This window comes from Heterodontus francisci, chromosome 3, assembly GCF_036365525.1.
Source record: "Heterodontus francisci isolate sHetFra1 chromosome 3, sHetFra1.hap1, whole genome shotgun sequence".
Lineage (NCBI taxonomy): Eukaryota > Metazoa > Chordata > Chondrichthyes > Heterodontiformes > Heterodontidae > Heterodontus > Heterodontus francisci.
Genome location: NC_090373.1, coordinates 24,321,680 through 24,334,489, shown reverse-complemented (window position 1 = coordinate 24,334,489; position 12,810 = coordinate 24,321,680). Strand labels below are relative to the sequence as shown.

The 12,810-nt window shown below is 46.0% G+C and overlaps 1 protein-coding gene across 1 annotated transcript in view; it reads left to right on the top strand.

The window, feature by feature from the left end:
• Positions 1–12,810, top strand: part of cog2 (component of oligomeric golgi complex 2) — a 135,668-nt gene that overhangs the window by 10,460 nt on the left and 112,398 nt on the right. Inside the window, exons 2-4 of the mRNA XM_068020195.1 lie at positions 2,981–3,142; positions 3,235–3,300; positions 5,112–5,192. Coding sequence (XP_067876296.1) covers positions 2,981–3,142; positions 3,235–3,300; positions 5,112–5,192 — 309 coding nt within the window. The remainder of the gene's footprint in view (positions 1–2,980; positions 3,143–3,234; positions 3,301–5,111; positions 5,193–12,810) is intronic.

Below are 12,810 nucleotides of genomic sequence, written 5' to 3'. Positions count from 1 at the left end.
TCCCTGTAATAACCCCCACACTGATCCCCCTCACTCACTGTAATAACCCTGACACTGATCCCCCTCACTCCCTGTAATAACCCCCACACTGATCCCCCTCACTCCCTGTAATAACCCCCACACTGATCCCCCTCACTCACTGTAATAACCCCCACACTGATCCCCCTCACTCACTGTAATAACCCCCACACTGATCCCCCTCACTCCCTGTAATAACCCCCACACTGATCCCCCTCACTCCCTGTAATAACCCTGACAATGACCCCCTCACTCACTGTAATAACCCCCACACTGATCCCCCTCACTTCCTGTAATAACCCTGACACTGATCCCCCTCACTCCCTGTAATAACCCTGACACTGATCCCCCTCACTCCCTGTAATAACCCCCACACTGATCCCCCTCACTCCCTGTAATAACCCTGACACTGATCCCCCTCACTCCCTGTAATAACCCCCACACTGATCCCCCTCACTCCCTGTAATAACCCCCACACTGATCCCCCTCACTCCCTGTAATAACCCCCACACTGATCCCCCTCACTCCCTGTAATAACCCCCACACTGATCCCCCTCACTCACTGTAATAACCCCCACACTGATCCCCCTCACTCCCTGTAATAACCCTGACACTGATCCCCCTCACTCCCTGTAATAACCCTGACACTGATCCCCCTCACTCACTGTAATAACCCCACACTGATCCCCCTCACTCACTGTAATAACCCCCCACACTGATCCCCCTCACTCCCTGTAATAACCCCCACACTGATCCCCCTCACTCCCTGTAATAACCCCCACACTGATCCCCCTCACTCCCTGTAATAACCCCCACACTGATCCCCCTCACTCCCTGTAATAACCCTGACAATGACCCCCTCACTCACTGTAATAACCCCCACACTGATCCCCCTCACTCCCTGTAATAACCCTGACAATGACCCCCTCACTCACTGTAATAACCCCCACACTGATCCCCCTCACTCCCTGTAATAACCCCCACACTGATCCCCCTCACTCACTGTAATAACCCCCACACTGATCCCCCTCACTCACTGCAATAACCCCCACACTGATCCCCCTCACTCCCTGTAATAACCCTGACACTGATCCCCCTCACTCCCTGTAATAACCCCCACACTGATCCCCCTCACTCCCTGTAATAACCCCCACACTGATCCCCCTCACTCCCTGTAATAACCCTGACACTGATCCCCCTCACTTCCTGTAATAACCCCCACACTGATCCCCCTCACTCCCTGTAATAACCCTGACACTGATCCCCCTCACTTCCTGTAATAACCCCCACACTGATCCCCCTCACTCCCTCTAATAACCCTGACACTGATCCCCCTCACTCACTGTAATAACCCCCACACTGATCCCCCTCACTCCCTGTAATAACCCCCACACTGATCCCCCTCACTCCCTGTAATAACCCCCACACTGATCCCCCTCACTTCCTGTAATAACCCTGACACTGATCCCCCTCACTCCCTGTAATAACCCCCACACTGATCCCCCTCACTTCCTGTAATAACCCTGACACTGATCCCCCTCACTCCCTGTAATAACCCTGACACTGATCCCCCTCACTCCCTGTAATAACCCCCACACTGATCCCCCTCACTCACTGTAATAACCCCACACTGATCCCCCTCACTCCCTGTAATAACCCCCACACTGATCCCCCTCACTCCCTGTAATAACCCCCACACTGATCCCCCTCACTCCCTGTAATAACACCCACACTGATCCCCCTCACTCCCTGTAATAACCCCCACACTGATCCCCCTCACTCCCTGGAATAACCCCGACACCGATCGCCCTCACTCCCTGTCATGACCCCGACATCCCCGACACTCCCTATAATAATCCTGACACTGATCTCTCTCATCAGCCTGAATCACCCCACTCTGCCCTCTCAGCCAATCATTTTGAGCTATCAAGTTGTATCATCCACATCAACTCTTGTATGAGCCAGACCAACCATTGCTGTCCGCTCAACCAGCCTCAGCATCAGTCCAGTCGCTGGGCATGAACCTTCCCCAGTGACGTCCCCTCCCACCCAATCCCCCAGCTTGCTATCCTTTTGTACCATCTCAGCTATCTAACTGCATCAATAAATGGAAATATTGAGTCTGTCAGAGATATTCTTGGGTTCAGTGCCACTGGTCTCCTCTTAATTGTAAAAATAAAGATAACACTGGATTGCCCCAATGTCTCCTCATCTCTCCTTGAACTGGACCCTGCGAGCTTTATGATTTGTGTTTCATCTGTACTACTCAATATATAATTGTGGAGTATGATGTGGGGTAATATTTCACTGACTCTCCTGTTGGATGAACTGGATGTCATAAGCTTGCATGTACCTACCTGTGCGTCTCTAATCTTTTGAATGGTGGCCTGGTGCACATTTTTCTGAGAGGACAGTACAAATTGTTACGCTCTTTTATCTTGCAGTCGACAATGTTCAGAAAAACCATTACAGCAAATCTCAACTTCCTTCAAATTTATTTCATTCCTATCTTTTAGCAAAGAAAAGGATAAATACCCACCTCACTGCCCCTATTAGTTGGCTAAGTAACACTTTCTTTTGGTCATTGACTAGCATTTGCTCTGATCCTGGTCAACTCACTTCTTAAGGTAATCTTGCTTCAGCTTGTAGCTGCCTCTTGCAGCAGATCTTACTAACTGAGCAGAAACTAAGGTTGTAGTTTTGTCCTGTTAGTGACTAGGAAGGACTTCTGACCCTTTCCCTGTCCGAGGGTTGGACAGTATCGGAAATATATGTTTAATTATTTTATCCTTAAAGCCTGATTAATTTCTGAAAGGTACATTTAGTCATGCAGAGGCTAACAGTTTTATGAACTGTAGATGTTCATATTTTGACTTTGATGCATTACTAGGTAAATAGACATTCATTAGGCTGAGAATTTGTTCTTATTGTTTGATGTGTGTGCACTGCTTTTCATTTACAGGATGACTTTGACGTGGATCATTTTGTGTCTGAGTGCAGAAAACATGTTCAGTTGGAGACACTTCGGGATGATCTGGAACTTTATTATAAGCTCCTGAAAACTGCTATGGTAGAATTGATAAATAAAGACTATGCAGACTTTGTCAACCTTTCTACCAATTTGGTAAGACTCTTTCTACTTTGAACAGAGCGAGTATAATTCTGGCTGTTCTCATTTGCACTCACTTCTTTTTGAACTGTAATTTTCTTTTTCAGGTTGGCATGGACAGAGCTTTGAACCAGTTGACAGTCCCACTGGGCCAGTTGAGAGAAGAAGTGATGGTACGTCTTTACATCACAACCTTGCATCATTACCATAGTCAAAATTATTGCGGAGGTGACTAATACTCGACAAGTAACCTCAGCTTGTGTTCCCGCGTTTCAGAATGGAGGTTGATTCAAGTTGAGCAATCTGATTAAGTTGTTGATTTCTGCATTTTTGCCAATGTATTCTGGGCATTTTGTTTTTTCGTCAAAGTACAAGGTATCAGTGCTGGGGAATGGAGCATTTCATCATATTTGCCATGCAGTAATAACATCAATCTGGTCAATTATATGTAAGGCTAGATACCATGTAAAGATTCCCAGTAAGGTGCCTTAACCTACTTATGCACCATATGGCCTCTCTGAATGAGATTGCCAATTTTGAGCTCGAAGCAGTTTCGTGCCTTGGGTTTTCCACCATTGGGAACTGGATGAAAGCTAGTAAAAGATATTCCACAACAGATCTTTATAACTGTCAGAAAGTGGAGATTTTAGGGACAAAGGGAGTGGATTTGCACCTGTCTGCTGAGATGAAAGATGTCTTTGGTATCCTTGAGTTCCTTCATTAAGGTATCTCCTTGTCTCTTTATGCCTGTGTTTCTGTATGTCTCCATTTCCCTCTCTTTGTGTCTCGTTTGCTAGTTCCTTCCTCTCTCTTATTTTCTCGTCAGTTTCAGTCCCTCCCCTCCCCTGTTATCATCTTGAATTCTCTCTTCCAGTTCACCTCTTGGCAGGTCAGGGCTAGAATTTGTGTTTGGTCCTGGGATTAAAGCCTGGCTTGGGTATAAAATGAAAACCCAACCCGACAACAGCCAACCGGAACCTGACCCCGGCCCGAGTCCTTTAATTTTTTTAAATGCCCGACCCAAAAATAACAAACATTAATGAAACAGAAACAAATTGTAGATTAAAATGAAAACAATACGAAACAGAACAGTACTGTCCAGCCCGACCTGAGCCCGAATGCTGGACGCAGAATACAGACTCGACCCGACCCCGACGCATGCAGTCGGCTTCAGGTTGGGTAACCAGGCTTTACCTGGGGATTGTAATTGCTGGCTGCTGTATATGTTCAGCTATTGGGGAGGATCTCGTAATTGAGAAGGACCATAGCCAATCAGTTAAAACCAAAATGGTAGCTGTAAAACAACTGGATAACAAAGGCCAGCTCAATAACATGAGCAAACTCCAGATGGTGAGCCCAGATTACTGAATCAGGAGTAGGCCTATAGGAAAATGTTTTCTAATATAGGAAACCTGTAAGAATTGACATTTTATTCTGAATTGAGACATTTTCTACATTCAAGCTGTTATAAATGTAAGTTGTTGAATTGTTTGAATTATTTAATGGGATCTTATGTTCTATGGATAAGGAGGCCAAAGAAGAAGAAGAATGTTGTATGGATGTTACTGAAACAGCATGTAATGGCTAACACCAAATCTGCAAAGTCATGTGCTTGATCCTTTCTCTTGAATAACTTTAGAGGGAAGGGAGAATGAGCAAATTAATAGCTGTTTTCTGCTGCTTTTTTTCATTGGTACATTGAGAATTTAAACTTTTTAGCTTAGTTCACCTGACCAATCAGATACTTTGTATCAACGAATATTAACTTATTTTAGCTATTCATTGTTGTCCTGTGCAATTAAGACATCTTTCCAAAGCTGTGAGGCAACTTTGCATGTTCGGCACCAGTTTTTTAAATATTTGTTGATAGATTAGAGAATATTTTTGAAGTGCATGGCTATAAATAATGGGATTTACTTTTAAAGTAACATGCCATCATTTTCTGAGGACAATGACCAGGTTTTCTCTTTCCACTGTCCTGTAGAGCCTCAAGCTAGCAGTTAGTGAAGGGATTCAAGCCATTGATGATCGTCTGGTTAAAGAAGATGACATCAGAAAGAAAAAGGTGAAATACCGTTTAATATTGGGCTGGAAGCATGTAACTGAATGGACTTGGTAGGATGGTGTGACTCCAGTTGTCAAAACATGGCACAGAATGAAACTGTTATAAACTTAGTTAGAAATAAAATGTATTTGTGCTTTCAATCACTTGCAGTTTACCCGCCTTTCAAAACTGTATCTTTAGTTAAGCTTGCTGGTTTAAACACTACAAGCAGGTATAATTGAAATAAATATGCAATTATATAATGCCTTTTGTGACCTCAGGATATCCCAAAGTGTTTTACAGCTAATTAAGTATTTTTTGAAGTTAAAGGCATTATGTAAATACAGGTTGCTTTTGGAATGTAGTCACTGTATAGTGTAGGAAATGCAAAAGTTATTTTCACATGGTGAGATCCCACAAACAGCAACGTGATAACAGATAATCTGTTTTAGTGATGTTGGTTGAGGGATAAATGTTGGCCAGGGCACTGGGGAGAACTCCCCTGCTCCTCTTCGAAATGGTGCCATGGGATCTTTTACATCCACCTGAGAGGGCAGACAGAGCCTTGGTTTAATATCACATCCGAAAGATGCACCTCAAACAGTGCAGCACTGTCCTCAGTACTGCTCTGGGAGTATCGGCTTGGATTTTTTGTTCTCATCTCTGGAGTGGGACGGCAGTTTTCATGATCTTATTTTACAATGCATTTTTTTTTCTCTATCTTGGCTTATTTATTGTATTCCTTTCTGCTGGCTGCAGCATTAACAGGGATAAATTGATTACCTCTGGGATTGATTGGGCAATCTGGGATGTGTATTCTTTGCAACCAATGTTTGTGGGTTGATTGTTGTCATTGTCTTTGGATTGGGTTATTCAAAGTGTTGGAATAAATTGATAGGCCAAGAGAGCAACAACAACTTATATTTATATATCACATTTAACGTAATAAAACATCCCAAAGTGCTTCACAGGAGCATTATAAAACAAAATATGATACTGAGCCACATGAGGTATTAAGGCAGATGACCCAAAGCTCGGTGAAAGGGATAGTTTTTAAGGAATGCCTTAAAGGAGGAAGGTGAGGCAGAGAGATGTAAGGAGGATATTCAGAGCTTATGGCTTAGGCAACTGAAGGCAGGAAGTGATTAAAATCAGGGATGCTCAAGAGGCCAGAATTTGAGGAGCACAAATATTTCTGAGGGTTGTGGGGCTGGAGGAGATTACAGAGATAGGGAGGGACGAAGCCATGGATTTGAAAACAAAGATGAAAATTTTAAAATCAAGATGTTGCTTTACTGGAAGTCAATGTAGGTCAGCGAGCACAGGGCTTGGTGCGAGTTAAGACACAGGCAGCAGAGTTTTGGATGAGTTCCAGTTTATGGAGCATGGCATGAGAACTAGGAGCAGGAGTAGGCAATTCAGCCCATTCCGCCATTCAATACGATCATGGCTGATCTCATCTCAGCCTCACTTCCACTTTCCTGTCCGTTCTCCATAACCCTTTAGCCCTTTACTAATTAAAAATCTATCTATCTCCTCAAATTTACTCAATGTCCCGGCATCCACTACACTCTGGGGTAGTGAATTCCACAGACTCACGACCCTTTTGAGAAGTAATTTCTCCTCATCTCTGTTTTAAATCTGCTGCCCCTTATCCTAAAACTATGACCTCTTGTTCTAGATTGCCCCACAAGAGGAAACATCCTCTCTACATCTACTTTGTAAATCCCCTTAATCATCTTGTATACCTCCATTAGATCTCCTCTCATTCTTCTAAACTCCAGAGAGTAAAGGCCTAAACTGCTCAATCTCTCTTCATAAGACAAACCCCTCATCTCTGGAATCAATCTAGTGAACCTCCTCTGAACTGCCTCCAGTGCAACTACATCCCTCCTCAAGTAAGTGGACCAAAACTGTACGCAATACTCCAGGTGCAGTCTCACTAATGCCTTGTACAGTTGCAGCAACACTTCCCTACTTTTATACTCTATTCCTTTAGCAATAAATGCCAAAATTCCATTTGCCTTCCTTATTACCTGCTGCACCTGCATACTAGTTTTCTGCAATTCATGCACGAGGACACCCAGATCCCTCTGCACTGAAGCAGTCTGAAGTTTCTCTCCATTTAGATAATTTGCCTTTCTATTCTTCCGACCAAAATGGATAACCTCGCACATATCCACATTAAAATCCATCTGCCAAATTATGGCCCATTCACCTAATCTATCCATATGTAAATGTGGGAGACCAGCTAGGAGTGCATTGAAATAGTGAAGTCTAGAGGTAAGGAAGGCATGAATGAGGGTTTCAGCAGCATGTGAGCTGAGACAGGGGTGAAATTGGGCAATGTAACGGAGCTGGAAATGGGCTGTCTTAATGATGGTGTAAATATGAGGTCAGGAGCTCATCTAGGGTTCAAATGTGATACCAAGGTTGTGAGCAGATTGGTTTAATCTCAGAACGTCGATTGGGAGAAGAATGGAGTCGGTAGCTAGGGAACGGAGTTTGGGGCGGGGACCAAAAACAATGGCTTCAGTCTTCCCAGTATTTCATTGGCAGAAATTTCTGCCCATCCAGTACTGGATGTTGGATAAGCAGTCTTGATAATTTAGCAACAGCGAAGGAATTGGTAGAGCTGGGTGTCATCAGCGTACATGTGAAAACTAATACTGTGCTTTTAGATGTTGTCGCCAATGGACAGCAGGTAGATGAGAAATAGGAGGGGACCAAGGATAGATCCGTGGGGGACACCAGAGGTAATGGTACGAGAGCAAGAAGAGAAACCATTGCAAGTAATAGATAAGAATGGAACCAGGTAGATGACAGTGGAAAGGCGTTTGAGGATAATGTAGCGGGGTGGAAACGTAATTGGAGGCATTCAAACATGGGGTTCTGGGAAAGATGGGAATGGACAACATGTTCAAGGACTTTGGAGAGGAAAGGGAGGTTGGAAATGGGATGGTAGTTTGCAAGGATGGTGGGGTCAAGGGTTTTTTTTGAGGAGAGGGGTGACAACGGCAGATTTAAAGGAGAGAGGGGCAGAATCTGAGGAGAGAAAACTGTTAACAATATCGGCTAATATGGAGACCAGGAGGGGATGTTGGATAGTCAGCAGTTTAGTGGAAATAGGATTGAGGCGGGTCTCATGGACAGGATGAGCTCAGAGAGGACATGAGGGGAGATAGGAGAGAAACTAGAGAAAGCTGCGAGCTCAGGGCTATGGGGGGGTGGGGGGGGAGCATTAGAGGAAATTTGGCCAGGTGAGCAAGTGGAAGGGAGGGAGAGGCAGCTAATTAGATGGTCCCGATCTTAGTAGCAAAGAAGTCCATGAGTTTCTCGCATTTAATGTTGGAGGTGAGGGCAGAGGGAACAGGGGAGAGAGGTTTAAGAAGGCAGTTTGTAGTAGAGAAAATAAACTGGGGGTTATCCTTGCATTCCAAGATGATCCTGGAATAGTGAGCAGTTTTAGCAGATGAGAGCAGGACCTGATAGTGTTTTGTGGTCAATCCAGATCTGGCGGTGGGTGGCCAAACCAGTTGTCCACATATCCTTTCGACTTGCCCCTTGGACTTAAGGGAGCGGAGATGAGGACCAAACTGAGGGAACAGTCAGGGTGAGAGAGAGTAATGGTTTTTTGTCGACTAGGTGGAAGATGTAGCCAGTTGGGGAGGCTTCATTAAGGGGAAAGGTGTCATCACCCCTCAGCCAGGTTTCTGTTAAGACCATGATGTTGATGCAATCATTCACAATAAGACATTCAAACAAAATACAGGAATTCTGCAGGCCTGTGCTTGTTTGTTTGGCAAGCGTGTGTGAGTGAGAGGGAGAGTCACTGCCATTTTGAATCCTTTGAATGGCGTTCCATCTAATGAAGTTAAGGGAAACAGTTTTGATTTAATCTGTTGTGGGATATCTCTGAAGAAATTTGGAGTGTGTCCTCAGCTGCGGGTGTCCATTCATCACATCCAGCCAATCAGTAAAGGACCCAGTTATGCATGCTGTCTGTTTTCTGCCAGCCAGCCAATCTTCTATCCATGCTAATGTTACCCCCCACACCATGAGCTTCTACTTTGTGCCTTTTATGTGGCACCTTGTCAAACGCCTTCTGGAAATCCATGGACAGTACATCAACAGGTTCCCCTTTATCCACAGCGCATGTTACTCTCTCAAAGAACTCGAATAAATTGGTTAAACATGATTTCCCTTTCACAAAACAGTGCTGACTATTCCCGATTACCTTGGGTTTTTCGAAGTGCCCAGCTATCGCCTCTTTAATGATCGATTGTAACACCTTCCCCACGACAGATGCCAAGCTAACTGGCCTATAGTTAGCTGTTTTCTGTCTCTTACCCCCACTCCCCACCCCCCCCCCCCCCCCACCTTCTTAAATAGAGGGGTTATATTTGCTACATTCCAGTCTGTTGGAACCTTTCCAGAATCTAGCAAACTTTGAAAAATTATCACCAACGCATCTGCTACCTCATTCGCCACCTCTTTTAAGACCCGAGGACGAAGCCCATCAGGACCCAGGGACTTGTCAGCCCGCACCTCCATTAGTCTGGTCAGTACTGCTTCCCTGGTGATTGTAATTTTACCAAGTTCCTCCCTTCCTTCCACTTCCTGATTTACAGCTATTACTGGAATATTTTTTGTATCCTCTATATTGAAGACAAAGGCCCTGTGACAGTGTCCCTGTGAGTGGGATATGGTGGCCCTGTGACAGTGTCCCTGTTAGTGTGTTATGATGGCCCTGTGACAGTGTCCCTGCGACAATGTCCTTGTGAGTGGGATATGATGGTCCTGTGACAGTGTCCCTGTGAGTGGGATATGATGGTCCTGTGACAGTGTCCTTGTGAGTGGGATATGATGGTCCTGTGACAGTGTCCCTGTGAGTGGGAGATGATGGTCCTGTGACAGTGTCCTTGTGAGTGGGATATGATGGTCCTGTGACAGTGTCCCTGTGAGTGGGAGATGATGGTCCTGTGACAGTGTCCTTGTGAGTGGGATATGATGGTCCTGTGACAGTGTCCCTGTGAGTGGGATATGATGGTCCTGTGACAGTGTCCCTGTGAGTGAGATATGATGGCCCTGTGACAATGTCCCTGTGAGTGAGATATGATGGCCCTGTGAGTGAGATATGATGGCCCTGTGACAATGTCCCTGTGAGTGAGATATGATGGCCCTGTGAGTGGGATATGATGGCCCTGTGACAATGTCCCTGTGAGTGAGATATGATGGCCCTGTGAGTGAGATATGATGGCCCTGTGAGTGGGATATGATGGCCCTGTGACAATGTCCCTGTAAGTGAGATATGATGGCCCTGTGAGTGAGATATGATGGCCCTGTGACAGTGTCCCTGTGAGTGGGATATGATGGCCCTGTGAGTGAGATATGATGGCCCTGTGACAATGTCCCTATGAGTGAGATATGATGGCCCTGTGAGTGAGATATGATGGCCCTGTGACAGTGTCCCTGTGAGTGAGATATGATGGCCCTGTGAGTGGGATATGATGGCCCATTGACAATGTCCCTGAGAGTGAGATATGATGGCCCTGTGAGTGAGATATGATGGCCCTGTGACAATGTCCCTGTGAGTGGGATATGATGGTCCTGTGATAGTGTCCCTGTGAGTGAGATTTGATGGCCCTGTGACAATGTCCCTGTGAGTGAGATATGATGGTCCTGTGATAGTGTCCCTGTGAGTGAGATATGATGGTCCTGTGACAGTGTCCCTGTGAGTGAGATATGATGGCCTGTGACAGTGTCCCTGTGAGTGAGATATGATGGTCCTGTGACAGTGTCCCTGTGAGTGGGATATGATGGTCCTGTGACAGTGTCCCTGTGAGTGGGATATGATGTTCCTGTGACAGTGTCCCTGTGAGTGGGATATGATGTTCCTGTGACAGTGTCCCTGTGAGTGGGATATGATGGTCCTGTGACAGTGTCCCTGTGAGTGGGATATGATGGTCCTGTGACAGTGTCCCTGTGAGTGGGAGATGATGGTCCTGTGACAGTGTCTCTGTGAGTGAGATATGATGGTCCTGTGACAGTGTCTCTGTGAGTGAGATATGATGGTCCTGTGACAATGTCTCTGTGAGTGAGATATGATGGTCCTGTGACAATGTCCCTGTGAGTGAGATATGGTGGTCCTGTGACAATGTCCCTGTGAGTGAGATATGATGGCCCTGTGACAATGTCCCTGTGAGTGGGATATGATGGCCCTGTGACAATGTCCCTGTGAGTGAGTTATGATGGCCCTGTGACAATGTCCCTGTGAGTGAGATATGATGGTCCTGTGACAATGTCCCTGTGAGTGAGATATGGTGGTCCTGTGACAATGTCCCTGTGAGTGAGATATGATGGCCCTGTGACAATGTCCCTGTGAGTGGGATATGATGGCCCTGTGACAATGTCCCTGTGAGTGAGTTATGATGGCCCTGTGACAATGTCCCTGTGAGTGGGATATGATGGCCCTGTGATTGAGATATGATGGTCCTGTGACAGTGTCCCTGTGAGTGGGATATGATGGCCCTGTGATTGAGATATGATGGTCCTGTGACAGTGTCCCTGTGAGTGAGATATGATGGCCCTGTGACAATGTCCCTGTGAGTGAGATATGATGGCCCTGTGACAATGTCCCTGTGAGTGAGATATGATGGCCCTGTGATTGAGATATGATGGTCCTGTGACAGTGTCCCTGTGAGTGGGATATGATGGCCCTGTGAGTGGGATATGATGGCCCTGTGAAAGTGTCCCTGTGAGTGAGATATGATGGCCCTGTGAAAGTGTCCCTGTGAGTGAGATATGATGGCCCTGTGAGTGGGATATGATGGCCCGTTGACAATGTCCCTGTGAGTGGGGTATGATGTCCCTGAGAGTGAGATATGATGGCCCGATGACAGTGTCCCTGTGAGTGGAATATGATGGTCCTGTGAGTTAGATATGATGGCCCTGTGCTTGAGATATGATGGCCCTGTGAGTGGGATATGATGGTCCTGTGACAATGTCCCTATGAGTGGGATATGATGTCCCTGTGAGTTAGATATGATGGCCCTGTGACAATGTCCCTGTGAGTGGGATATGATGTCCCTGTGAGTTAGATATGATGGCCCTGTGACAATGTCCCTGTGAGTGGGATATGATGGCCCTGTGCTTGAGATATGATGGCCCTGTGAGTGGGACATGATGGTCCTGTGACAGTGTCCCTGTGAGTGAGATATGATGGCCCTGTGAGTGGGATATGATGGCCCTGTGACAATGTCCCTTTGAGTGAGATATGATGGCCCTGTGAGTGAGATATGATGGCCCTGTGAGTGGGGTATGATGGTCCTGTGACAGTGTCCCTGTGAGTGAGATATGATGGCCCTGTGAGTGGGATATGATGGCCCTGTGACAATGTCCCTGTGAGTGAGATATGATGGCCCTGTGAGTGAGATATGATGGCCCTGTGACAATGTCCCTGTGAGTGAGATATGATGGCCCTGTGAGTGGGATATGATGGCCCTGTGACAATGTCCCTGTGAGTGAGATATGATGGCCCTGTGAGTGAGGTATGATGGCCCTGTGAGTGGGATATGATGGCCCTGTGACAATGGCCCTGTGAGTGAGATATGATGGCCCTGTGAGTGAGATATGATGG